Source organism: Homalodisca vitripennis, chromosome 1 (genome assembly GCF_021130785.1).
Source record: "Homalodisca vitripennis isolate AUS2020 chromosome 1, UT_GWSS_2.1, whole genome shotgun sequence".
Lineage (NCBI taxonomy): Eukaryota > Metazoa > Arthropoda > Insecta > Hemiptera > Cicadellidae > Homalodisca > Homalodisca vitripennis.
The window spans coordinates 244,048,711-244,073,951 of NC_060207.1; the positions used below are offsets into that span (position 1 = coordinate 244,048,711).

The 25,241-nt window shown below is 35.5% G+C and overlaps 1 protein-coding gene across 1 annotated transcript; it reads right to left on the reverse strand.

Annotated features, from left to right (window-relative positions):
- Positions 1-19,382: 19,382 nt before the first annotated feature.
- On the reverse strand, positions 19,383-24,969 carry LOC124353214 (acylpyruvase FAHD1, mitochondrial-like). Its single transcript, XM_046803108.1, has 4 exons — positions 24,795-24,969; positions 22,887-22,983; positions 20,955-21,098; positions 19,383-19,826 (listed from the first exon to the last, which is right to left on the reverse strand). The coding sequence occupies exons 1-4, from the start codon at positions 24,860-24,862 to the stop codon at positions 19,485-19,487; spliced, it is 651 nt and encodes a 216-aa protein (XP_046659064.1). The 5' UTR covers positions 24,863-24,969; the 3' UTR covers positions 19,383-19,484.
- Between the last annotated feature and the right edge of the window lie 272 nt (positions 24,970-25,241).

Below are 25,241 nucleotides of genomic sequence, written 5' to 3' on the forward strand. Positions count from 1 at the left end.
ACAGTAATATAGAGGATTAGTGTTGGACACTGCCACGACAAGATCTGTATTTACCACAAACAGAGTAGTGAGCGAATAGAGGTAATTAGGGCAGTAGCGGTTGTGACAGTAATATAGAGGATTAGTGTTGGACACTGCCACGACAAGATCTGTATTTGCCACAAACAGAGTAGTGAGCGAATAGAGGTAATTAGGGCAGTAGCGGTTGTGACAGTAGTAATATAGAGGATTAGTGTTGGACACTGCCACGACAAGATCTGTATTTGCCACAAACAGAGTAGTGAGCGAATAGAGGTAATTAGGGCAGTAGCGGTTGTGACAGTAATATAGAGGATTAGTGTTGGACACTGCCACGACAAGATCTGTATTTACCACAAACAGAGTAGTGAGCGAATAGAGGTAATTAGGGCAGTAGCGGTTGTGACAGTAATATAGAGGATTAGTGTTGGACACTGCCACGACAAGATCTGTATTTACCACAAACAGAGTAGTGAGCGAATAGAGGTAATTAGGGCAGTAGCGGTTGTGACAGTAATATAGAGGATTAGTGTTGGACACTGCCACGACAAGATCTGTATTTGCCACAAACAGAGTAGTGAGCGAATAGAGGTAATTAGGGCAGTAGCGGTTGTGACAGTAATATAGAGGATTAGTGTTGGACACTGCCACGACAAGATCTGTATTTACCACAAACAGAGTAGTGAGCGAATAGAGGTAATTAGGGCAGTAGCGGTTGTGACAGTAATATAGAGGATTAGTGTTGGACACTGCCACGACAAGATCTGTATTTGCCACAAACAGAGTAGTGAGCGAATAGAGGTAATTAGGGCAGTAGCGGTTGTGACAGTAATATAGAGGATTAGTGTTGGACACTGCCACGACAAGATCTGTATTTACCACAAACAGAGTAGTGAGCGAATAGAGGTAATTAGGGCAGTAGCGGTTGTGACAGTAATATAGAGGATTAGTGTTGGACACTGCCACGACAAGATCTGTATTTACCACAAACAGAGTAGTGAGCGAATAGAGGTAATTAGGGCAGTAGCGGTTGTGACAGTAATATAGAGGATTAGTGTTGGACACTGCCACGACAAGATCTGTATTTGCCACAAACAGAGTAGTGAGCGAATAGAGGTAATTAGGGCAGTAGCGGTTGTGACAGTAATATAGAGGATTAGTGTTGGACACTGCCACGACAAGATCTGTATTTGCCACAAACAGAGTAGTGAGCGAATAGAGGTAATTAGGGCAGTAGCGGTTGTGACAGTAATATAGAGGATTAGTGTTGGACACTGCCACGACAAGATCTGTATTTGCCACAAACAGAGTAGTGAGCGAATAGAGGTAATTAGGGCAGTAGCGGTTGTGACAGTAATATAGAGGATTAGTGTTGGACACTGCCACGACAAGATCTGTATTTACCACAAACAGAGTAGTGAGCGAATAGAGGTAATTAGGGCAGTAGCGGTTGTGACAGTAATATAGAGGATTAGTGTTGGACACTGCCACGACAAGATCTGTATTTGCCACAAACAGAGTAGTGAGCGAATAGAGGTAATTAGGGCAGTAGCGGTTGTGACAGTAATATAGAGGATTAGTGTTGGACACTGCCACGACAAGATCTGTATTTGCCACAAACAGAGTAGTGAGCGAATAGAGGTAATTAGGGCAGTAGCGGTTGTGACAGTAATATAGAGGATTAGTGTTGGACACTGCCACGACAAGATCTGTATTTACCACAAACAGAGTAGTGAGCGAATAGAGGTAATTAGGGCAGTAGCGGTTGTGACAGTAATATAGAGGATTAGTGTTGGACACTGCCACGACAAGATCTGTATTTACCACAAACAGAGTAGTGAGCGAATAGAGGTAATTAGGGCAGTAGCGGTTGTGACAGTAATATAGAGGATTAGTGTTGGACACTGCCACGACAAGATCTGTATTTGCCACAAACAGAGTAGTGAGCGAATAGAGGTAATTAGGGCAGTAGCGGTTGTGACAGTAATATAGAGGATTAGTGTTGGACACTGCCACGACAAGATCTGTATTTGCCACAAACAGAGTAGTGAGCGAATAGAGGTAATTAGGGCAGTAGCGGTTGTGACAGTAATATAGAGGATTAGTGTTGGACACTGCCACGACAAGATCTGTATTTGCCACAAACAGAGTAGTGAGCGAATAGAGGTAATTAGGGCAGTAGCGGTTGTGACAGTAATATAGAGGATTAGTGTTGGACACTGCCACGACAAGATCTGTATTTGCCACAAACAGAGTAGTGAGCGAATAGAGGTAATTAGGGCAGTAGCGGTTGTGACAGTAATATAGAGGATTAGTGTTGGACACTGCCACGACAAGATCTGTATTTACCACAAACAGAGTAGTGAGCGAATAGAGGTAATTAGGGCAGTAGCGGTTGTGACAGTAATATAGAGGATTAGTGTTGGACACTGCCACGACAAGATCTGTATTTGCCACAAACAGAGTAGTGAGCGAATAGAGGTAATTAGGGCAGTAGCGGTTGTGACAGTAATATAGAGGATTAGTGTTGGACACTGCCACGACAAGATCTGTATTTGCCACAAACAGAGTAGTGAGCGAATAGAGGTAATTAGGGCAGTAGCGGTTGTGACAGTAATATAGAGGATTAGTGTTGGACACTGCCACGACAAGATCTGTATTTACCACAAACAGAGTAGTGAGCGAATAGAGGTAATTAGGGCAGTAGCGGTTGTGACAGTAATATAGAGGATTAGTGTTGGACACTGCCACGACAAGATCTGTATTTACCACAAACAGAGTAGTGAGCGAATAGAGGTAATTAGGGCAGTAGCGGTTGTGACAGTAATATAGAGGATTAGTGTTGGACACTGCCACGACAAGAGCCCTGACGTCACCAGCCATTATAACATTTGATCCTTCAACCACGCTATATTAACTGGAGCTCTACGTTTGGCGCTTGGTGTATACCTTCGATATGTACTCTAGAGTCTACACAGTTTGATTATGAAACGCCTATCATGGTTGCTCGTCATAACACTCTCCAAAAATGTATTGTAATTTTTTTTTATTTAAAGTAAAGCTGTAAATATACGGGAAAATCAAAATCATAACATTGGATAAAATATGCCTTTTTGCGTTATCTTTCTAAAGCTTTTGTAAAATTAAAATAAATTACTCATATATATTCATGTCAATATTTTGAATTCGTATATTTTGAATGTCTTGCTTTTCTTAAGTTTCTGGAAACGTAAGGTTTTTTATTTAATATACGGACGTGATTACCCAAAAAACAAATTTTTGGAAGTTCATGCAAACCCGTAATCTTCTATTTAATCATACGGTATGCATCAATTTCGAACGTTTACAACGCACTGGTCGATAGATTTCTTTTATGTTTTTCGAGTATACCTACCTCAGTAATAATAATAATGTAGTATATAGTTATTTAGTATCATACACACAAGTCCGTAGCATTCGTGTACATCATGCTCCTAATTGGTATGCCTTTGTACTTGATCAGAAAGATTTTATATTTTTATAAGACTTTGGGTGTTGACCTCTTACACGAATGCGGTTTCATCAAAAAACATAAATTGGTCCTAAATTACCGATATTTCCTCAGATTCTATTACTTTAATACTACAATTTAACTTTTATCTTTTATGGTTAGCAACTATTTGATTTTGAAGTGGCTTTTGGAATAAACCAATTAATTGTTTTTATTTAGTGTAATTTTAATTAGTTTAATAAATCCCTAATTAGAAGCGATATTTGTTACTCGATAAACATTAACTATTGTAATTTAAACTTCCCTTATATCAGCCAAAATCTGTACTTCTTGAACCACTTTTTTTATTTTGTATGGCACAACAATTTAACCATGAAATAACAGTAAAATCTTATTTCTGATATTTTTCTAGAGAAAGAATAATAATGAACGAGATTTAGTTCGTGGAAATCTGAGGAATCTAATATTTAACTTGGTCACTATCAGTGGATACAGTAATGTAATAAATTAAATAGCATGGCTATATTTGGTGATCATTGAACTCTTTCGTACCAGCTGAACTTTATTTCTAGTTTCTAGCAGAAGCTATATTTCAGTATATTGTTTACATTTTTGGCATTTCAAAGAGAGAAAACAAAAGTTAGTATAGGTGATATATAGTGCACGTTCTCCAACATTTGAAGGGGCCCTTACAGACTTTATGTCTATGTGAGAAACCAATTATTGTGAGCTGCAATGAGCTTACTGCCAATACTCTCACACATGTGAGCTTCACAATGAACTAAACATTACTCAACTCTTCTGTGACACGTATAGGCTATTGGCACTGCAACATTATATTGCGTGCAGCTGCCGTTATATTGGCACAATAACAATGCAAATTGTTTTGTTTTATAGACACTTGATGTTATAACTGCTCCATTACTCGCATCGCTATTCTGTTACACTGCTTTCAGCCGGTTCAATTATTTTTCGAGCATGATCTGTTTGATAAGTTATGTTTATATCATATATACCATTCACTGATTATTGATAAAAGTGTAGACTTTATGTTCTACATAAATGCAAGTAAAGCTTTTCTTATATATAATAGTACATTAGGCTTATAAAATATGTTTAGTATGCATATAAATGTTATTAGTATTAAAACTTGGTCTCATATATTATACACTTTATTTAATTTCAAACTTTCAACAAATATTATAAATAATGTATAAGAATATCTAATCTGGATAAACAAGTATACGCTTCTGTCATTGGTCTTGGAATCCACACGCAAATTTAATCTCGATTAATTCCCATTTGGTTCACTTTTACATCGTTCACTTTTTAATGGAAATGGTTTGTATTTTTAGCAAATTCAGAAGGGAAATCACCAAACTTGTACTTTTAATTTGAAAAGTGTGTGTTTTTGCGTGTTTTCATATAGTCATTGTACCATATGAAATGCTAGAAAGAGAAATATTAGTAATAATTGTTATAACATCTTGACTTCGTGTTATGAACACATGATAGAGCGTGTATGTTAATATTTTTTATTAGGATTTAATCAAATACATATTTGTACATACATTGTCATACTTGGTTGTTGCTATCGTTACTTGTTAACGATAGCAACCAAAAGTTATTGTGACTGTTACGTACTTAATGTTATGTATGTAAATAGTCGAAAATTAAATATATATCAATAACAACAGACACCTATACCACTATAACTAATATAGTACTTCATATAATATTGCCAGCCTAATGATAAAGTATTTTTTAATGTATTTATAATTATTGATAACGTACGAACATTTTATTAGCTCTTGCCAAGTTGACTTCACATAGTTTTTGATTGATGACAAGTGGATGGTCCCAACATGGAACCTGCTTACAAGACTTGACCGCAAAAAAATACAATAGACGTTCTGAAGCTCACCGTAGACGGTTGAAATACTGAAAAATAATTCATACATGTGACCTTCCCCCTCCCCTTCCCATAACACAAAGGAAGAGTTTAGCCATGTTTTTTTTTTTTTTAATTATGAATATGTCGGAAAAGATCTAACGATGATATGGCTTATTGCTTAATGTCTGTAGACTTCAGGAAACATTAGTAAAGAGGCCTAAATTGAGCAGCCGGAAGTTGATTTTTACAGTCGATTAGTAAACCCTGACTGATGTTTGAATAGCACCGCACTAGACTATCAGTGTGCATTTTTGTTTGTGGGCAACTCTGCCTTTAAAAGAATAGCTCAGTCCAGGAATAAACTTTATAAACTGGTTTTTGATTTATAACTAAAATTTCAGATAAACGGGTTTGGACACAGCTTCACATTCGTCTTGGCTCTGAGATATTTTAACATTTGTGCAATATAAATCTTTATGATTAAATCTTCCTTAATATGGAAATAAAACTCCCAACTTTAGATTCTTGTTGTTTTTTGTTCTTTGAAATTTTAAACTGTTCTTTCTACTGTAAACACTTTTGGAGTGCCGATGGCCGAGCGGTCCAAGACTTTGGACTTTGAGTCTGAGATAAAGGTTGCGCAGGTTCGAATCCTGTCTGTGACCTTTGCACTTTTTATCAGTACCATCGACCTTGTACTGTATCGACTCTCCCCCTTATTCTGTTTGATAAAATCCTCGCACAGGCCAGTGGCCCATGAGGACGGACAGAATAAGACTTAAAAGGAGAATCTTCTAGTTTTTCCGATCAATTTGAAAAACACCGACAATTACTAAAATAGCTTTACTTTTTCAATGGTAATATATATTTTTTATAAGTTATAATAACGATTTCACCAATATTCCACTTTTAGACTGAGGTATAAGCGCAATCAGGTTTTTTACACAACACGAATAGAGATCGTGATGCCCGGGCAACAATATACCCTTCGCTGCTTCAACTTAGCTGGTCGACCTACTTCGCTATAAAACCTACTAGAGGAAAGACATCCCAAATGTATTGGATGTTATCAACGGACCTTACAAGCAAATGCGTGCTAGCTTACATAAATTCACGACTCTTATTATATGATTTTGAGTTGAATATCTTCTATACTTACTATAATTGTTTTGGTTTTAGTTATATTTATTAGCTAAATTATGATATCTATACCCTTATACTTAAGCTCTCTTCATAGTTAAAGGTAATTAATTCTAAGAAACCTCGATAAAATTTATGAAAAGATTTAAATTCATAAAAACACATTCTAGAAGAAAACCTATTAACTGTAGAATTTGTAATCGTATACAATTATCAATACTTCATTATGTTTTAGATCCATGAAAAACAAGGGATAATGATCCATTTTTATTAGGAACAATTACTGTAAAAATGATTAAATTTATAATAACGGAAATAAGGCAACTTAATAATGGTAAATAAAACCTCCAATAGTAATAATTAAAAACGAGTCAAATCATTTTTAATGTTACAAAAAGCTAACATCATATTTTTGCCACATGAAAAATGACAATTTCGTGAAGTTACATTGAGGAAAGTCTCTCAGGTAAAGGCTTTTACCAGATTGAAGAGTTAACTCTAGAAGTTCCAGAACCCTCCGGTATCTTCATTCATGTATCTGTCAAAGGAAGAGTTTTGAGTGATGTATTTCTAAGAGTAATTTATGATAGAAAGCTTCTTTCCAAAAGTAATTTTTACCTTATTAAATGATTGATGGTAACCATCCAATTAATTACTCCATTTCTTTAATCGCTTGCTTGATTTGATTTCTGCAATATTATTCTGCTTTAACAAACCCCGTTAAAAGATTACAAATATTCTCCTCCTCTGCATATTCAATGTTTTATCGGATTGATTAAAAGTAATCAGTAATAAATATACAACAACTACATTTTGCTTCTGTAAATGGAGCAAACTTGAATTAGTTAAAGTTTAACATTGAGTTGTACATATTATCTAATGTTTTGTTTAATATTTACAATTTGGTACTCTCATTTAATAATCAGACTACTAGAGACATAATGCTTTTAAAACCCTGAATTAAAACTACAAGTGGCTAAGTATTACTACATTACTGTACTTTGTATGTAAGCAATGCCAAAGCAAATTACAATATACGAGATGCATGATAATAAATACTCAACGTAGAGCCAACATCATAGTTTTGGCACATAAAATATTACAGTTTCATAAAGCGACATTGAGGAAAGTCTCTCAGGTAAAGGCTTTTACCAGATTGAAGAGTTAACTCTAGAAGTTGCAGAGAACTCTGGTATCTTCATTCATGTATCTGTCAAAGGAAGAGTTTTGAGTGATTTATTTCCAAGAGTAATTTATGGTAGAAAGCTTTCAATGGAAATGAATATTCACTCTATTACTTTATTAACAGAATTCTTCAAATGCATTATTCCTATTATCGTATTTCTAGGAATTGTCTTTTGTTGTTTTGCTGTCATGGACGAAGTTAAAAGATTAGAATCCACTACTCTGCTACAAATTCAACTGTTAAATGTAATAAAAACCATAACTTAGAACTATCATATTTTATTTTTGTAAAACAACAAACTTGAATCAATCTTATAGAGTTTAAAGATGAGATTTATTACCGTGTCTATTATTTGATATTGTTCGTAATTCATTTATACCGAACAATACAATTCTCTCTCTAGCAAGTAATTCCAATTTATTCAGTTTAATGGCATAAACCTTAGGGAATAAAAAGCCCACGAAGTAATTAATTAATATAGTATTATTAACATATTTATAATTCAATTAGTAATGTCATAATCCATATTTGCATATACTATACTAAATACGTTGTCCAGCTGTTTCTTATCAATATTGTAAGAACATTGCGCTTACTGGAAACAGCAACCATGTTTAATTCATTCCTTGGAAGTAGTGTTATATTTTATTGTCTTAGAATAATGAAAAATAAGATTTTCCATCGGCTCAATTTGTAGACTATTATTTTGCTTTATTTATTAGACTACCGTTTTTAATTCCACTTCTTAAGGTTGTTACGTAGCATTTCTACATAGGAAAATACGACAAATGCACAATAGAATAGAAATACTGGAAAGAACCCAGAAGCGCATTGTTATGGCGACTGTTAATTCATCTAACTTTTATACAGGGGATAGGTAAATGTATTACTTAACTGTGTGCATCTTCTGCAGGTCTTGTGATCAGTTTAGTCCACGTACTCAAGTGTATGTAGCTGATGTGATAGTCATATGAGGCTTGGACTGTCAGTAGCTGAGACACAGTAGCTGTGATATCATACTGAGAAACCAAGGACAACGAAAGGACTATGCAATTAGTTGTAACTCTATTATTAGAAGTACACGAGGCATAGCCAGCGTTAATGATTGGTTGTTCCGAAATTAGCCAATTGTGTTGCATGTCAACCACTTAACATGGGAATTCCGCTTAGACACAAGGTTCTGTTTGAGCTGAAGTCGTATAAAACCATCAATCACTCCAAATCACTAAAAGCGTAAAATTTAAGAGCAATAATTTTGCAACATTTTTTAGAACAGGTTCACCACGAATGAAATCAGGTGATAACTCAAATTTTTGGCAGGTCCTTCAATCATTTCACAATTGAAACTTTGAATAAACAAAATTTAACACTAAGAAGAGAGCTGCCTCAGCTCACAAAATGTATTAATTATAAAACGGAAAAAGAATTGTCTCATTGATCCTTAGTATGCAGACGATTCACTTGTAGTTTTCCCAATCCACAATTCAGGGCGCTGGCAGTTGGTCAATTCTGACCTACCCAAGTGACATTTTGGCTTACCCCCATAGAAGGGGATTCAGTATAAATATGACTTTATGCTTTTTCTATGCGGTGAAATTTCAAATAGTATGAAAGGTTTTTGGATTGGCGGTTGATTCAAAATAAGATTTCCATCATATATAATTATAATATCGTTGTATTGAGAGCATTGAGCGTGTGCATTGAAACTTCATATTTAAGCATATGTTCTAGTCTTTAACCACCCATTTATTTTTTTAAATGTAATCATGTTTACATGATTTCCAAACGTTGCACTAAGATTTGTTTTTGGTCTTATAGAATATAACCAAATTTATAAGTGTCCTAAGGAGGCTATGATTAACCTAATCAAAACAATTAGGAGGATATTCGGTCTTTATCAATATTTCGTAGATATGCTCAAACTGGTAGGTCTTCCTATAAAAGATAAGCTTATAATTATAAGTGACTTGCAAAATCGCTAAACCAATGATTTGCTCGTTTGATAAAAGGTTTTCAATTCTTGGATCTCAGGTATATAATAGTACGCAATTTTAGGGTTTCAAGTTACAAAAGTGAAGTTAAAGATTTTTAATATATATAAGACTACACTATCTATATAAAATAATTGAATATTGTTTGTATTACACTTTTAATAAATACATAGTATTATTATTGTTGTTTGATATTATAACAAGAACCTTGTTATGTACGTGGTAAGTGTCTTTCTAGAAACAAGAATATGAACGCGAATGTAGTCGGTAAACCCCGACGGTAGACCCTAGGGTCCAACCCTCTTATACCCTGAAGACCAGTTGTGTAGTGCAGCTCTATTGATATTCCTAACACAGCTTGTACATTCGCTATCGTATACATTTACATGCTACAAGGTTACCCTCCTTGTTTCTCGGTGTGTTTATTTAGAATTTTAATTTTAATTTTCTAACTTTCACAGTAGGATAAATTTAAAACCCCTTCATCAATGCAGATGCATAATTTCCTTTCTTTCTTCTGATTACCTACATCCACCGATAAGTATGTTTACTTATTGCATCAATTTTAAAGACTTGTTAGAAAATAAAATACTGGTTTTTCTTCTAGACCACTATGAAATTTATCTATATTTAGACATTTTCCTCAGTTCTGGCAATTTTTTTACGTTTAACGGAATCAACACTTTTAAACATCTTATTTCCCTAAGGAACTTATTTATGAATGAATGGGACTCATTCTCTCACGTACAGGTCCTATGCACCTATGAAGAAATATTTCCACAAATTTAGAGTAGGCTATATATAATTATTTAACTTTTTTTACAATATTATGTTTTTTTTTAATTACTAAGGTAATTTTAATATTATAAATGTAAAATTGTGCTCTTACGATTTATACACTTTTGTAAAATAATGGAAATAAAGATGTGTTTTGATTTGATTTGAATGTGCTGCTTTAGGCGCATTATTTAAAGAGTGGTCACGAATATAGATTTTTTAAAGTTACATGTTGTTTTGCTTGTTATCCCAATTATGCTACAAACAATTGCTTTATACGAATGGCAACACTAAAATGTATTTATTGTATTGTATGAGACAGGATTTAGGTGATGTCTTATAGTAATAAATCTTATCAAACTATATTTCTTGATAAACTAAGTCAAGTTAGTTGCATTAAATACATGGATAAATAGATCAGGATTATAAATAAAACTTATTTACATATATTTAGAAACTGAACAGCCAATGACTGATAGTAATGTCCTGGACCCATATGATCTAAGCCTCCTTCTTCCCCATTCCAGTGTTTTGATGTGAACACCTTCACTAAGGCTTTAATGGGTGATAACAACTACTCTCAATCTGATACTGCGCCTTAGTTATATTTTTAGTTTTTTTAAATCGGGCACAAGTTATGACCAACCATGTATGTCCAGCCTCAAGTTTATTCACAGTAAGATAACAGTTCAACAATGGAACAAATGAAAGCTGAAAATTTATTTCGGAGTATTCATTTTTTATACTAAATCTGGATCGGTATTCAGTTTTAGAACTACAATTTTACAAATACTTCTTTCGGTAGCAAGAAAAATATAATATTATATACTAGCAAAGATGTTTTAGAGTGGTTCGAAACATCACAAAGTTGTTGAGTAGTTTTTAGCTTTATCTAGCAGAAACAAAACTAAGTCAAGGTTTTAAAATACTGTAGATAAGCACATTTAACCTTATTAATTGCCTATATCAAATATTCACGTATTTCATACTGCCTTCAATAAATGTTGATACAATATCTCTACAAATACGTAACGTTGACACCGATTGCATAAACGTAAGGCGCTATTAAAATAGAGTCGAATTGAGACTTTCTTTTAAAAACATTTTTCATTATTTCGAGGTTATAAAATTATATTTATTGTAGGATTATATTCCGTATAGCTTATTCTTTAAATTTTTAAAAGTGCTATTACAGTTTGTTAAACGTGAAATTTAAAATACAAATTTAACGAGATAATAATTATTAATAAGTAACTTTGACACTGGAAAAACGTTAATTTTAGCAAACATTTAGCAATCTCCTTTTGCGAGTTTTACAACTTAACGAGCTACAAATAGGCCACCGACTTTGTAAAAAACGTATGTTTCAATGCTTCAATAGATTATTATAAGACAAAATACTTACTTTACTTTACTTAGTTTACTTGCTTGTGAACTATTTTGTAACTATCGTGAAACCATCCTTACATGACATACTTATTGTCTTATTCTGATTGTGTAGTTATTTTTATACTCTCCTATTCTTTATGTCTGTAACGATTGTATGATAAATGTTTTTCATTTTCTTCTACAGAACCTTTTTGTTTCATAATATGTTTTAAGTAACTAACCTATAAATATCACCAAACATTAATTTTCCAAGGCTTTATTCACCAATCAAAATATATATTTCCCAAATAAAAGAAAAAAATTCCATTCCGTAGTTAGCTAATAAAAGAATATTAATTGGCGATACAAACTGGATAAAGCACAATAACTAATATAAACAGATCTGTCTCACTGCAATCGTGCGGATTCTGTCTCTAAATATTGTTTTCTGGTCAAACAATTATCATAATTAGCAATAACAAACACACACACGAACATTCAGTTCAGTATTTGACACTTTAGTTTAATAAGCAACTTCATTAACAGTTATCGTATAATTATCTCCAATTTAATTCATTAACTACTAATAACTATATTGTCATCAAAATTAAAACGTTTTGTTTGGGATTAAATAATAAAGTGTTCCATCAGTAATCCAATACCTGTTACAGGTTTCCTGTTAACTTGTTATCTATTGATTTCTAAACGCTTGAAGGATTTGTGCGTTTGATTCAATTTATTGATTGATTTCTATGGATTGCTAGGTATGATAGTTCATTCGAAATAAACTTATTCCTGGTCACAACATATTGACAATCTCCTTCCAATATTAACTCTTCACTTAATGTGATAAAGCGTATAAAATCAATAAGCAATACAACTATTGCGAAAGTAGCTTATCACTCTCTGTTTGAAACACACCATAGATAAGGACTAGTGGTGTGCGGCGGAAGCTCAGCAAGTAATCTCCAGAGAGTATTGGTGTTGCAAAAGAGGGCTGTAAGAGTCTTATCATGGCTAAGTTTCAGGGAAGGTCGTAGAGAAGCATTTATAAGTCTGAAGATCAGGACTGTAATAAACCTCTACATAAAAGAAGTTCTAATGTATGCTGTTGTACAATCTTTGACACAAGGTTACAACAACACCTGACATAGCACAATGTACCATCTCCCAGCTCACTACTTATCCCAATATGAGAAGAAACCCTCTTACATTGGCAGGAAGCTGCACAACATACTGCCAGAGGAAACAAGACGTCTCTCCGGAGGAAGATTGAAGATGTCCTTACTGACTGGTTAATCAGCAATCCATTCACTCAGTGGCTGAGTTCCATGAAAGAAGACAATGAACCACTACTAGAAAAATTTTGTTTTGTCTCAATTACCTGACACCTTTTCAATACTTAATGTTTTTGGAAATAAAGTGACTTTGTATTTTGTATTTTTGCGCTTCTTCGGGGGTGACAGGATGATCAGGATGGTTATGGTTGTGGTTATGGAGTAGGCGCCGCCTCCTGTTGTGGATGGACAACGAGGACTACCTCAGTACGTCACCTTGGAAGAAGAGGGAGTTAGCGCTCTCTGTTCGACCTCCTTCCAGCCAGACTGTGCAGGGAAGTCTATACTCTATCGTATTCGGGCTTATCATTAAGGGGTATCATCAACTCCAACAGTCATCCTCTGCAGTAAACTTGACCTACAGATGAGCCCTTTTTATCCCAATATCTCGATATTTGCTGTTAGTGATGTGTTACTCCTGGACACCCACTTGGTTGCCGAAATTTAAGTGACATCGGTTTTTGCAGTACTCGGTATAGGTTCTAATGGCAGAAGTGAACCCTTTTGGGTCTGAATTATGATATCTTTAGAGTATGTAAGATACTCCTGGGGACCGTCCGAATTATGCAGTATACTCTAACAGTAAGTAGAGCTCTCATTGGCTTCGGAAATCAGCTACTCTTCTGTACTGCGATGGGTGTAGGATTCTTCTTGCAGGCCAAAAGTCCTGTGGTTATTATTTCTGAGTCTGATGTGGTTATATAGTCTGAGATAGCATTCAAGATTACGTTACAAAACTGCCTCAAAATCATTGCTCTGTTATAATGGATATTTGTAGGAAATTGAAAACACTAACCAAGATTTATAAATTTTATTAGCTTCTGTACTGTTTATGTAATCGGATAAAAAGGTAATTTTGATTAGCACCATTTCTTTTTCCAGTTATTCTCATCTACATTGGAATTTTACAAAATCAATAGTAATACTATATTTTATATGTAACAAATTCCAAAGGCAACTTAATGTTATTGCAGGAAGCAAAGTTTTCCTGCTAAGAGGAAAACAAGAATCATATTGAAGCTCTCAGCCTCAGATATATGAGAGAACATATTAAGTATTCAGAAAGTTTAAGAACTCCAGTTCAATTTCACTAACTTCATAAACTTGTATTAAATCATGGCTCTATAAGTTACATTAATAAATGTGTTCCACTATCTGGTGAGATTACTTGATATGAATATTGTATTTATATCACAATAAATTACCATTTCTTCTTTCAGTCATTTTTTTTAATATTTTAAATTTTCTAAATGGCTTTCTTAAGAAATCCTTCATTTATACGTGCAATATAAATAACCTAAAGCCCTTTCCTTGTTTAAAACAAAAATGTACAACCATTACACGTAACGAATATAGAACACTGCATTTCTAGGAAACCTCGATTTGAAATCCACTCTCACCTCAGGTGGCAAAAACCTAATACACAATATAAATAATGTAACCAAAACCTGAGAGATTTACTATAAATGTTCACCTTTCCTGGCGCGTGTAACACGGTTTGGTACTCTAAGTTCTCGAAGTGACATCACTTGGATTCATTCTCACCAGTCTTCCAGCATCCTGGTGCGTGTTACATGTTTTTGGTACTCTTGGTTCTGTGCAGTGACATCGCTTGGATTCATTCTCACCAGTCTTCCAGCATCCTGGTGCGTGTTACATGTTTTTGGTACTCTTGGTTCTGTACAGTGACATCGCTTGGATTCATTCTCACCAGTCTTCCAGCTTCCTGGTGCGAGTTACAAATATTTTTGGTACTCTTGGTTCTGTACAGTGACATCACTTGGATTCATTCTCACCAGTCTTCCAGCTTCCTGGTGCGAGTTACAAATGTTTTTGGTACTCTTGGTTCTGTACAGTGACATCGCTTGGATTAATTCTCACCAGTCCTCCAGCTTCCTTGTGCGTGTAGCACATGTTTTTGGTACTCTAGGTTCTGCGAAGTGACATCGCTTGGATTCATTCTCACCAGTCTTCCAGCATCCTGGTGCATGTAACACACGTTTTTGGTACTCTTGGTTCTGTACAGTGACATCGCTTGGATTCATTCTCACCAGTCTTCCAGCATCCTGGTGCATGTAACACATGTTTTTGGTACTCTTGGTTCTGTACAGTGACATCGCTTGGATTCATTCTCACCAGTCTTCCAGCTTCCCGGTGCGTGTAACACATGTTTTTGGTACTCTTGGTTCTGTACAGTGACATCGCTTGGATTCATTCTCACCAGTCTTCCAGCATCCTGGTGCATGTAACACATGTTTTTGGTACTCTTGGTTCTGTACAGTGACATCACTTGGATTCATTCTCACCAGTCTTCCAGCGTCCTGGTGAATGTAACACATGTTTTTGGTACTCTTGGTTCTGTACAGTGACATCACTTGGATTCATTCTCACCAGTCTTCCAGCTTCCCGGTGCGTGTAACACATGTTTTTGGTACTCTTGGTTCTGTACAGTGACATCGCTTGGATTCATTCTCACCAGTCTTCCAGCTTCCCGGTGTGTGTTACATGTTTTTGGTACTCTTGGTTCTGTACAGTGACATCGCTTGGATTCATTCTCACCAGTCTTCCAGCTTCCTAGTGCGTGTAGCACATGTTTTTGGTACTCTTGGTTCTGTACAGTAACATCGCTTGGATTCATTCTCACCAGTCTTCCAGCTTCATGGTGCGTGTAACACAAGTTTTTGGTATTCTTGGTTCTGCGAAGTGACATCGCTTGAATTCATTCTCACCAGTCTTCCAGCTTCCTTGTGCGTGTAGCACATGTTTTTGGTACTCTAGGTTCTGCGAAGTGACATCGCTTGGATTCATTTTCACCAGTCCTCCAGCTTCCTTATGCGTGTAGCACATGTTTTTGCTATTCTTGGTTCTGCGAAGTGACATCGCTTGGATTCATTTTCACCAGTCTTCCAGCTTCCTTGTGCGTGTAGCACATGTTTTTGGTACTCTAGGTTCTGCGAAGTGACATCGCTTGGATTCATTTTGCCAGTCCTCCAGCTTCCTTGTGCGTGTAGCACATGTTTTTGGTACTCTTGGTTCTGTGCAGTGACATCGCTTGGATTCATTCTCACCAGTCCTCCAGCTTCCTGGTGCGTGTAACACATGTTTTTGGTATTCTTGGTTCTGCGAAGTGAGACATCGCTTGGATTCATTTTCACCAGTCGTCCAGCTTCCTTGTGCGTGTAGCACATGTTTTTGGTACTCTAGGTTCTGCGAAGTGACATCGCTTGGATTCATTTTCACCAGTCCTCCAGCTTCCTTGTGCGTGTAGCACATGTTTTTGCTATTCTTGGTTCTGCGAAGTGACATCGCTTGGATTCATTTTCACCAGTCTTCCAGCTTCCTTGTGCGTGTAGCACATGTTTTTGGTACTCTTGGTTCTGTACAGTGACATCGCTTGGATTCATTCTCACCAGTCTTCCAGCATCCTGGTGCATGTAACACATGTTTTTGGTACTCTTGGTTCTGTACAGTGACATCACTTGGATTCATTCTCACCAATCTTCCAGCATCCTGGTGAATGTAACACATGTTTTTGGTACTCTTGGTTCTGTACAGTGACATCACTTGGATTCATTCTCACCAGTCTTCCAGCTTCCCGGTGCGTGTAACACATGTTTTTGGTACTCTTGGTTCTGTACAGTGACATCGCATGGATTCATTCTCACCAGTCTTCCAGCTTCCCGGTGTGTGTTACATGTTTTTGGTACTCTTGGTTCTGTACAGTGACATCGCTTGGATTCATTCTCACCAGTCTTCCAGCTTCCCGGTGTGTGTTACATGTTTTTGGTACTCTTGGTTCTGTACAGTGACATCGCTTGGATTCATTCTCACCAGTCTTCCAGCTTCCTGGTGCGTGTTACATGTTTTTGGTACTCTTGGTTCTGTACAGTGACATCGCTTGGATTCATTCTCACCAGTCTTCCAGCTTCATGGTGCATGTAACACAAGTTTTTGGTATTCTTGGTTCTGCGAAGTGACATCGCTTGAATTCATTCTCACCAGTCTTCCAGCTTCCTTGTGCGTGTAGCACATGTTTTTGGTACTCTAGGTTCTGCGAAGTGACATCGCTTGGATTCATTTTCACCAGTCCTCCAGCTTCCTTATGCGTGTAGCACATGTTTTTGCTATTCTTGGTTCTGCGAAGTGACATCGCTTGGATTCATTTTCACCAGTCTTCCAGCTTCCTTGTGCGTGTAGCACATGTTTTTGGTACTCTAGGTTCTGCGAAGTGACATCGCTTGGATTCATTTTCGCCAGTCCTCCAGCTTCCTTGTGCGTGTAGCACATGTTTTTGGTACTCTTGGTTCTGTGCAGTGACATCGCATGGATTCATTCTCACCAGTCCTCCAGCTTCCTGGTGCGTGTAACACATGTTTTTGGTATTCTTGGTTCTGCGAAGTGACATCGCTTGAATTCATTCTCACCAGTCTTCCAGCTTCCTTGTGCGTGTAGCACATGTTTTTGGTACTCTAGGTTCTGCGAAGTGACATCGCTTGGATTCATTTTCACCAGTCCTCCAGCTTCCTTATGCGTGTAGCACATGTTTTTGCTATTCTTGGTTCTGCGAAGTGACATCGCTTGGATTCATTTTCACCAGTCTTCCAGCTTCCTTGTGCGTGTAGCACATGTTTTTGGTACTCTAGGTTCTGCGAAGTGACATCGCTTGGATTCATTTTCGCCAGTCCTCCAGCTTCCTTGTGCGTGTAGCACATGTTTTTGGTACTCTTGGTTCTGTGCAGTGACATCGCATGGATTCATTCTCACCAGTCCTCCAGCTTCCTGGTGCGTGTAACACATGTTTTTGGTATTCTTGGTTCTGCGAAGTGACATCGCTTGGATTCATTTTCACCAGTCTTCCAGCTTCCTTGTGCGTGTAGCACATGTTTTTGGTACTCTAGGTTCTGCGAAGTGACATCGCTTGGATTCATTTTCACCAGTCCTCCAGCTTCCTTATGCGTGTAGCACATGTTTTTGCTATTCTTGGTTCTGCGAAGTGACATCGCTTGGATTCATTTTCACCAGTCTTCCAGCTTCCTTGTGCGTGTAGCACATGTTTTTGGTACTCTAGGTTCTGCGAAGTGACATCGCTTGGATTCATTTTCACCAGTCCTCCAGCTTCCTTGTGCGTGTAGCACATGTTTTTGGTACTCTAGGTTCTGCGAAGTGACATCGCTTGGATTCATTCTCACCAGTCTTCCAGTTTCCTGGTGCGAGTAACACATGTTTTTGGTATTCTTTGTTCTGTGCAGTGACATCGCTTGGTTTTATTCTCATCTGTATGAACTTCATACTGTTGGTGTACCAGTCTGGTAATGCTTTATGCTATATATAATGCTTTTGACGTACAACATACATTGTTGTTTACTTAAACTTAGTATGTGGCAAGTTCATGGCTACATTTTTAAGTTTTTTGTACATATTTTTATGTTAGGTCTTTAATAGAGAAGACGGTAGATTTCTCGAAACTTAGTTTTCTATTTGTATATTTTTGTATGAACGATAGCAAATATCTGAAATCTTAGTATCCTTTGTTAACTAACCCCTTATTCGCTTAACACATTTTGTGTTTTATATTGTCGTGGCAGTGTCTAACACTAATCCTATACAGTATATTATTAATTGTCAAAACCACACCATATGTGCGGTTTGAAATAGGGTACAACCCTTTGAAGTTTTGGAATCTATAGTTTTTTCCAAATTACCAATGTCCTATAAAAATGAATTTCACACGCAAGTTCTTAATGCTCTGAACTGAGAAAGAAAAGATTGTTTATCAAGATCAACTACCAATAAGATTTAAGATGGAGTTTAACCCCTAGGAGACGTATTTACAATGTAGATTAGTACAAACTTTAAAATAGTAATTAAGTAGTAATAGTAATAGTAACAACCTCGACCCAAACTGAAACATCTAAACTCATCAATCTAAAATAATTAGTTGCAGTTGTTAATACAATTATTATTATAAATTTTATTGGCATATCTTATTAGAATCACACCCATAAACATGATTTTAAGTGTATGTGTATCGTAAGCATGTGCGCTTACATCCAGGGTTAGTATTATTTTTAAACAAACATAACCTTTAAAATTTCACATTAAAACTAAAGAATAGACGGCTTGAGAATTAAAGATTAAAATATCTTTGGACATCTTGTAGGTAAGTATATAATAAAGCATCTTTAGTGTTTTAAGAAAGCCTTTACTGCTGCAGCTATACATATTAAAAGATCACTTAATTTAAAATGGAACAGGACTGTGGCAAAATTGTTATTTTAGCATCTCATACAGATTTGACTGGAAACTTGAAATTGACGAGGTTTTCCAGCCCTCCCTCTACGACGTCTCCAGGTTTGATCTGACAGACTCCACGAGAAGACCCAGTCAGTATAAGGTCATAGGGCTCCAGGGTCATGTACTGCGAGATGTAGCTGATCAACTCTCCCACGGGGAATATCATGTCCGAAGTGTTGGCGTCCTGCTTTATCTCGCCGTTAACACGACACCATAAGTGGACGTTGTCGGGATTTGGGATTGCCTGCTTGGGGATGAACTGGCTTACGGGGCATGCTGTGTCAAAGCCCTTCCCAATCGTCCATGGGAGACCTTTCGGTCTGGCTTCGTCCTGGAAAATAAATGGTGGAATCACAATTTTTTCCTGAATTAAAAACTTCTAGTGATATTAAAGCAAAGTTTGTCAGTCCGAATAATGTATAATCAGAAAGACAGTAATGCCATAGTCTCTACTTACTAAATCACTATTGAAAATGATTACCAAGTAAAATAGTTTATTTTGGCACCACGCCAACGTTTTCATTTTGCTTATCTTCTATAACTTGGAGGATTGTCTTGGAATCAGTACATCAATCATGTTTGCGCCAAAATTACATCAGGCATTTATTTTTGAGGTACTTAGCAAAATACTGCCCAAGTCAGGTACTGATAACGGCGTTTTATGGCTTAATTTACCCCCAATTACCCTAGAGAGTCGTGCAGGCAATCTTTCGAGGAATTGCAGCTGTTGACTCTCCCATGTCTGTACATTTGGAAACCTCTTTGTTTTGTATGTATAAGTGTGCCTTAACTAGAGGCCGTGACATACATATGCATGAGATAAGAGGTAGAGAACTACTATGAACTTTTAAACACAGAACAATGGTTTTTGAACACCTACCCTCGCAGGCAGGTGTTAATTTTATTAACAAGACTGCCAAATTCAATAAAACAATCCCTAACGCCCAAGGCGTTCAAAATGCGCCTTAAAAATCTTTTGGCGTCACAAGCGTTTTATAATGCAGGGGAGTTTTTGGAATTTAACTGGGAGACTATCCAATTAGACGAATTTTTCTGCTGAAAGTGGGTTACGTTGGCGAAGAATGAAAGTTGCGTAATTGTAAAATTGTATGTGTGAATGAGAATTCTGTGATATGAATGCAAGAAATTTTAGATTAAAATCCATAACGTTTTGCTACACATTGTACTATTTTTGCTGCAATAAAACTGTTTGATTTGAGCTGAAACATCCTTTGCCCTCAGCTTAATTAACCATAGTCATCCTATTATAGCACAAGATAAATTAAATACCTGTTTGACACATGTGCAACTCTGAAGCAGAAGAGCAAACAAAAATGTACAGCTCGTTTTCAACACTGATCTTTAACAATATTTCAATATTTTACAAAACCAGATGTTTTGGAACTGAAGGATTTACTTGATAGATCAAACAACGTGCCGTATCCGTAATAAATCTCACCAGAAAGCTGGTAGCAGTGAGGTCCAGAGCAAGGCAGTAGCCCGCCACGTGGTCCAGCACTTCTGAAGGCTTTACGTTCTTGCAGTTCTTGCCTATCAGGACTCCCAACTCTATCTCTTCATTGACTGCAAACTCTTTCGGAATCTGGAGACATTATAAATATTATTTTAATCTGTTTTATTTTTGTTTTGTAATAATTATTTTTAATCGCTTAATTTGTTAAAAAATGTTTTGATCTTTTAAAGTATGAAAGAACAATTTATTTTTTGAAGAGTTAAGATCAGATACCAAATATACAATGTAGGGGTACATAATTCCACGTACCATGTAACAGTCTGTTCAAGTTATATACAAGTTTTAAGTATGTACCTCGTCTCATTCTCTAGTCGTCACTTCGAGTTATAGACTTAGGATAACGATCATCTAAATTGCACTGTAGGATTCGCATCACCAAAAATTTACATAAGAAATCGAACTCGAGTTTTTATGTAAAAATGAAGATACGCTGAAACATTAAATTACATAACTCAATATGCTCTCGACAGATTCTTCTGAATTACACTCTTCGCCAGTGCTCAGTGAAATCGCATTAAAAAGCATGCATCACCATCGAACTCGAGTTTTATGTAAAATTGAAGATACGTGCAAAGTTTCAAGTCTATAACTCAATATGCTCTTGGAAGATTTCTCTGAGTTACATTCTTCGCCAATGGTCAGTGAAATCGCATGAACGGGCATGCTTCGTTATCAAAATCGATTTCTGTATGTGTGAATGAAATTTCATGCCAAATAACAAATCTGGCGGTCGAATCGTTACCAGAAAGATCTTCAGATAATTAGGAATTTAGAGACATGCACCATAATATAACTAGGTGTTGACGATTTAAAATTATGTTGTAGAAGAATGTTGCCAGCCTACTTATTGATAACTGAGTACAAGTGCAAGGCTATGCTGAATTCGTTTCTACATATCGCGTGGGTAGTATCCTGAATGGCTTTAGTAAATTGTTTAACTTAAAAGTTCACTAACTTTCATCTAATTGTGTTCCTTAAAATTTATGCGATTTACCTTTTTAAGGGGGTGCAATCGATATTTCATTGGGATTTTAAATTAATAGCCTTGGTACAGGAGGAATACAGTCATTTATACTAGAAGGCCGAAGGTAAATAATGAAAGTTTTACTTGGAGCAAAAACATGAGTAAATCTATTATTGCACTTGGTCTTGAAATGACCTTTGCTGTCCTTCCGGAGTTACAGGATATTTAGGATAGACAAGATTAAATAGGGACCGCCTCTTGCCAAGGTTTCATGAGGAAGCGAAGAAGGGGAGGCTCAGTTCCAGTCAAAGTGGGGAGGGAAGGCTAAGGGAGGCAATAATCCCTCTTTTTTAAAATTTTAGGCTTTATAAAGCATTTACTGTTCTAATTATCAAATCCTTACAATGTTTAAATAAATTTTAGTTTCAAAAAGTGTCACATTTTTAATTTATGACTTACGAAAATTATATATTTTAAGCTAAATCAAATGTAAGAAAACTATATTTTTTAAATGAATCTCTTTTACATAAGTAAATTACATTTAACATAAATAAAAAGAACTTTCATTCCCTCCAGTCACGTAACTTTCATGTGCATAGTGTAAACACTTTATATCCTTATCTGCAGCAGTTTTTGTTTGGTCCTTATTGTATGTTAAATTTTTACTACTCTCCATGTAATGAACACAGATTTTCAATTTTTTTCTGTCGTAAATGCATACTAAAGAGCTGAACAGTTTTTTTTTTAGTTAAAAAAATATTATTTAAACCGGAAACCGCAAGATTTTCTACAACTTTATTATAATTGTTAGTAGCGATAGATAAAGGCTGGCATTACATTGAAATATGCCCATGCTATATCAAGGATAGGAACTCATGTCAAGGAATGTTTACCTCAATGGTCTGTCCTTCCAAAATGTAAGAAGATGTAGGTTTCAAGAATATCACTGGAGATTTTGGTAGTGGAAGTTTTCTTTCAGCGCAAAGAGCTCTACGAACATTTCAAAATAGTAATCTATAATCACGAATTATATTATTATCTTACTATTTGTGGTTTATACTTATAATAGAAAAAATTACAAATCAATCGCAACATGCATTTCAGCTAAACTTAATTTTGAAACCGCAGTGTTTCATCAAATAAAATTATTTATCAAAACATTTCTTACAGATTGTAGTGTTTTGAGCCCTGTTATGGGGTTTACTTTGCGTGTAAACATATCAAAATGTAGTTGGCATTGCACTGTCTTTATTAAATAATCCTAGGTTTGCCCTTTGGCTAATTATCAAGATTTGTAATAACAGTATCATCGCTAAATTTTGTCAAATATACTTGGTTCTTATTGAATGAACAAGTATAATTCACTAAAATTGTTAGTTGCCAATACGACATTAGAAAATTTTATATTGTTGAAAAGAAAAGAAATTATCCACGCCTTGATTTTAATACCGCACCACTCAAAAGTAATAATTTTAGTAATATTATTATTAAATGCTCAAATATTTAGAATATTTGAGTAATTTGCTTATCAATGATTGTTCAAACACGGTTGATTGTTATTTTAGAGGCCAGATTAAGTATTAGGCACTATCTATTTCCCATGATGTTGCAGAATGTGTTTTAATAAACCCCATTTAACAGTTTTACCCCTGTCAAGAACACACGAGAAAATAGGAAATTACTGTAATAAAAACACTTGGAGTGTTAAATTAGCAAAGGACTTTTATTACAGGTCATATTGCTGACATTATTATGTGGTCACGCGATCGTCTACTGCTATTGAATTCCTTATAAACCAGGAATGCAGATTACCGCAGCAGGAATGTTTGTATTTACATACTCTCAATGAGTCTTTTTATCATAAATCACATTAGTTGACAAGGTATTCGAACCATATTTAATACTTTTTGTAAATAACAACATTTTACAATATTAATTGCACGTTTTCTGTTTTTATTTTAAATAATAGTATATTTAACTGTTCATAACACTTTTTATCAGGTAATAACATTTTTGACGATGGCATCTGTTATGTAGAATAACCTCGTGCAATAAATTAAAAATTATTGGACAATTGCGTGTTTTTTTTTTTTTTTTTTTTTTTTTTTTTTTTTTAAATTTACAATAGTTTTATTTGCATTTAGTTCAATTCAATTCTATGTAGTTCGATAAATATAATGATTCATGTCATGATTTTTACTTGATTGGTAATGAATGTATAATTTTCCAAACAACCTCGCTTTATTATTTGAAATATTCAGTTCTAATCCTCTAATCACAATAAATATTATTACTTAGCAATGGACAGTTACTTGTCATCGAGCGACACTTTTTTGTGTAAAAATATTTGACACCATGAGATGTAACTTTAGCGTCATGATGACCTCAATACGAAATGAGCAAAGAACATTTTTCTGAGCCTGCTGATAAAACTGTGCATTCTAAAACAGGTAGCAGTTTAGTGTAACGCACAACAACTACTTAACGAAACTACCATTTTTATTTCCGCATACTAATAGTCTTTTATTATTCACGCACTAATCTACAAAGCCGTTTACGGCAGTAGTAAACGAGTAATAAATATTCAAACAGCCTCGAATGAGTGTTTAAACCTTTGTCTTTTTGTTTTTACACCATGTATTTCCTTATTGTGTTAATAGATGATTTATATACATTTCAAAATATATATTATTACAGAAAATTGTACTTTTAAGTAAATGGAATTATTAGCTTATAACAAACAAGCTATTCTTAAAGCTCATTAAGAGGTATACTATGTTACTAATGAGACAGTCACTGACCTGTAGTTAAGACCAGCTCCTGCTATCTTCTTTCCAAGTTTCCAAAACTCAACATTTGAGGAAGACATAGTTTTGACACACACACTATAATACAGTTGAGGAACACTAACAAACACTAAACATACTGTACTGCAGATATCAGCTGAGCGAGAGAGAGATTAATCTAATGCCAGCAATCTCCCAGCTGATAAACCTAGTCAAGAGGTCATCTAAATATAACCGAGCCAGCTGACTCGCTGTGTTCAACAGTACAATTACCTACCGCAGCCACAACTAAAGCACTTTTTTTCGACTACTTTAGTGTTTTACTTTTATACTAAACAAAAACTTACTAAATAGGCTAATTAGTAATGAATGCTGTGGAATTTCGTCAATCGACTAAGGACAAAGTCAGTACACGTTTCATACGTAATCGTAAAAACAAATTAAAATTAAAATCGTAATCGA

Bases quoted from the DNA above. Each gene is read 5' to 3' on its own strand.
- LOC124353214 (XM_046803108.1), bottom strand. From the start codon at position 24,862: ATGTCTTCCTCAAATGTTGAGTTTTGGAAACTTGGAAAGAAGATAGCA. The intron at 22,984-24,794 runs GTCAGTGACTGT...AAATGTTCGTAG, and splicing joins GGAGCTGGTCTTAACTACAG to AGCTCTTTGCGCTGAAAGAA. The intron at 21,099-22,886 runs GTAAACATTCCT...TAATGTCTCCAG, and splicing joins TGGAAGGACAGACCATTGAG to ATTCCGAAAGAGTTTGCAGT.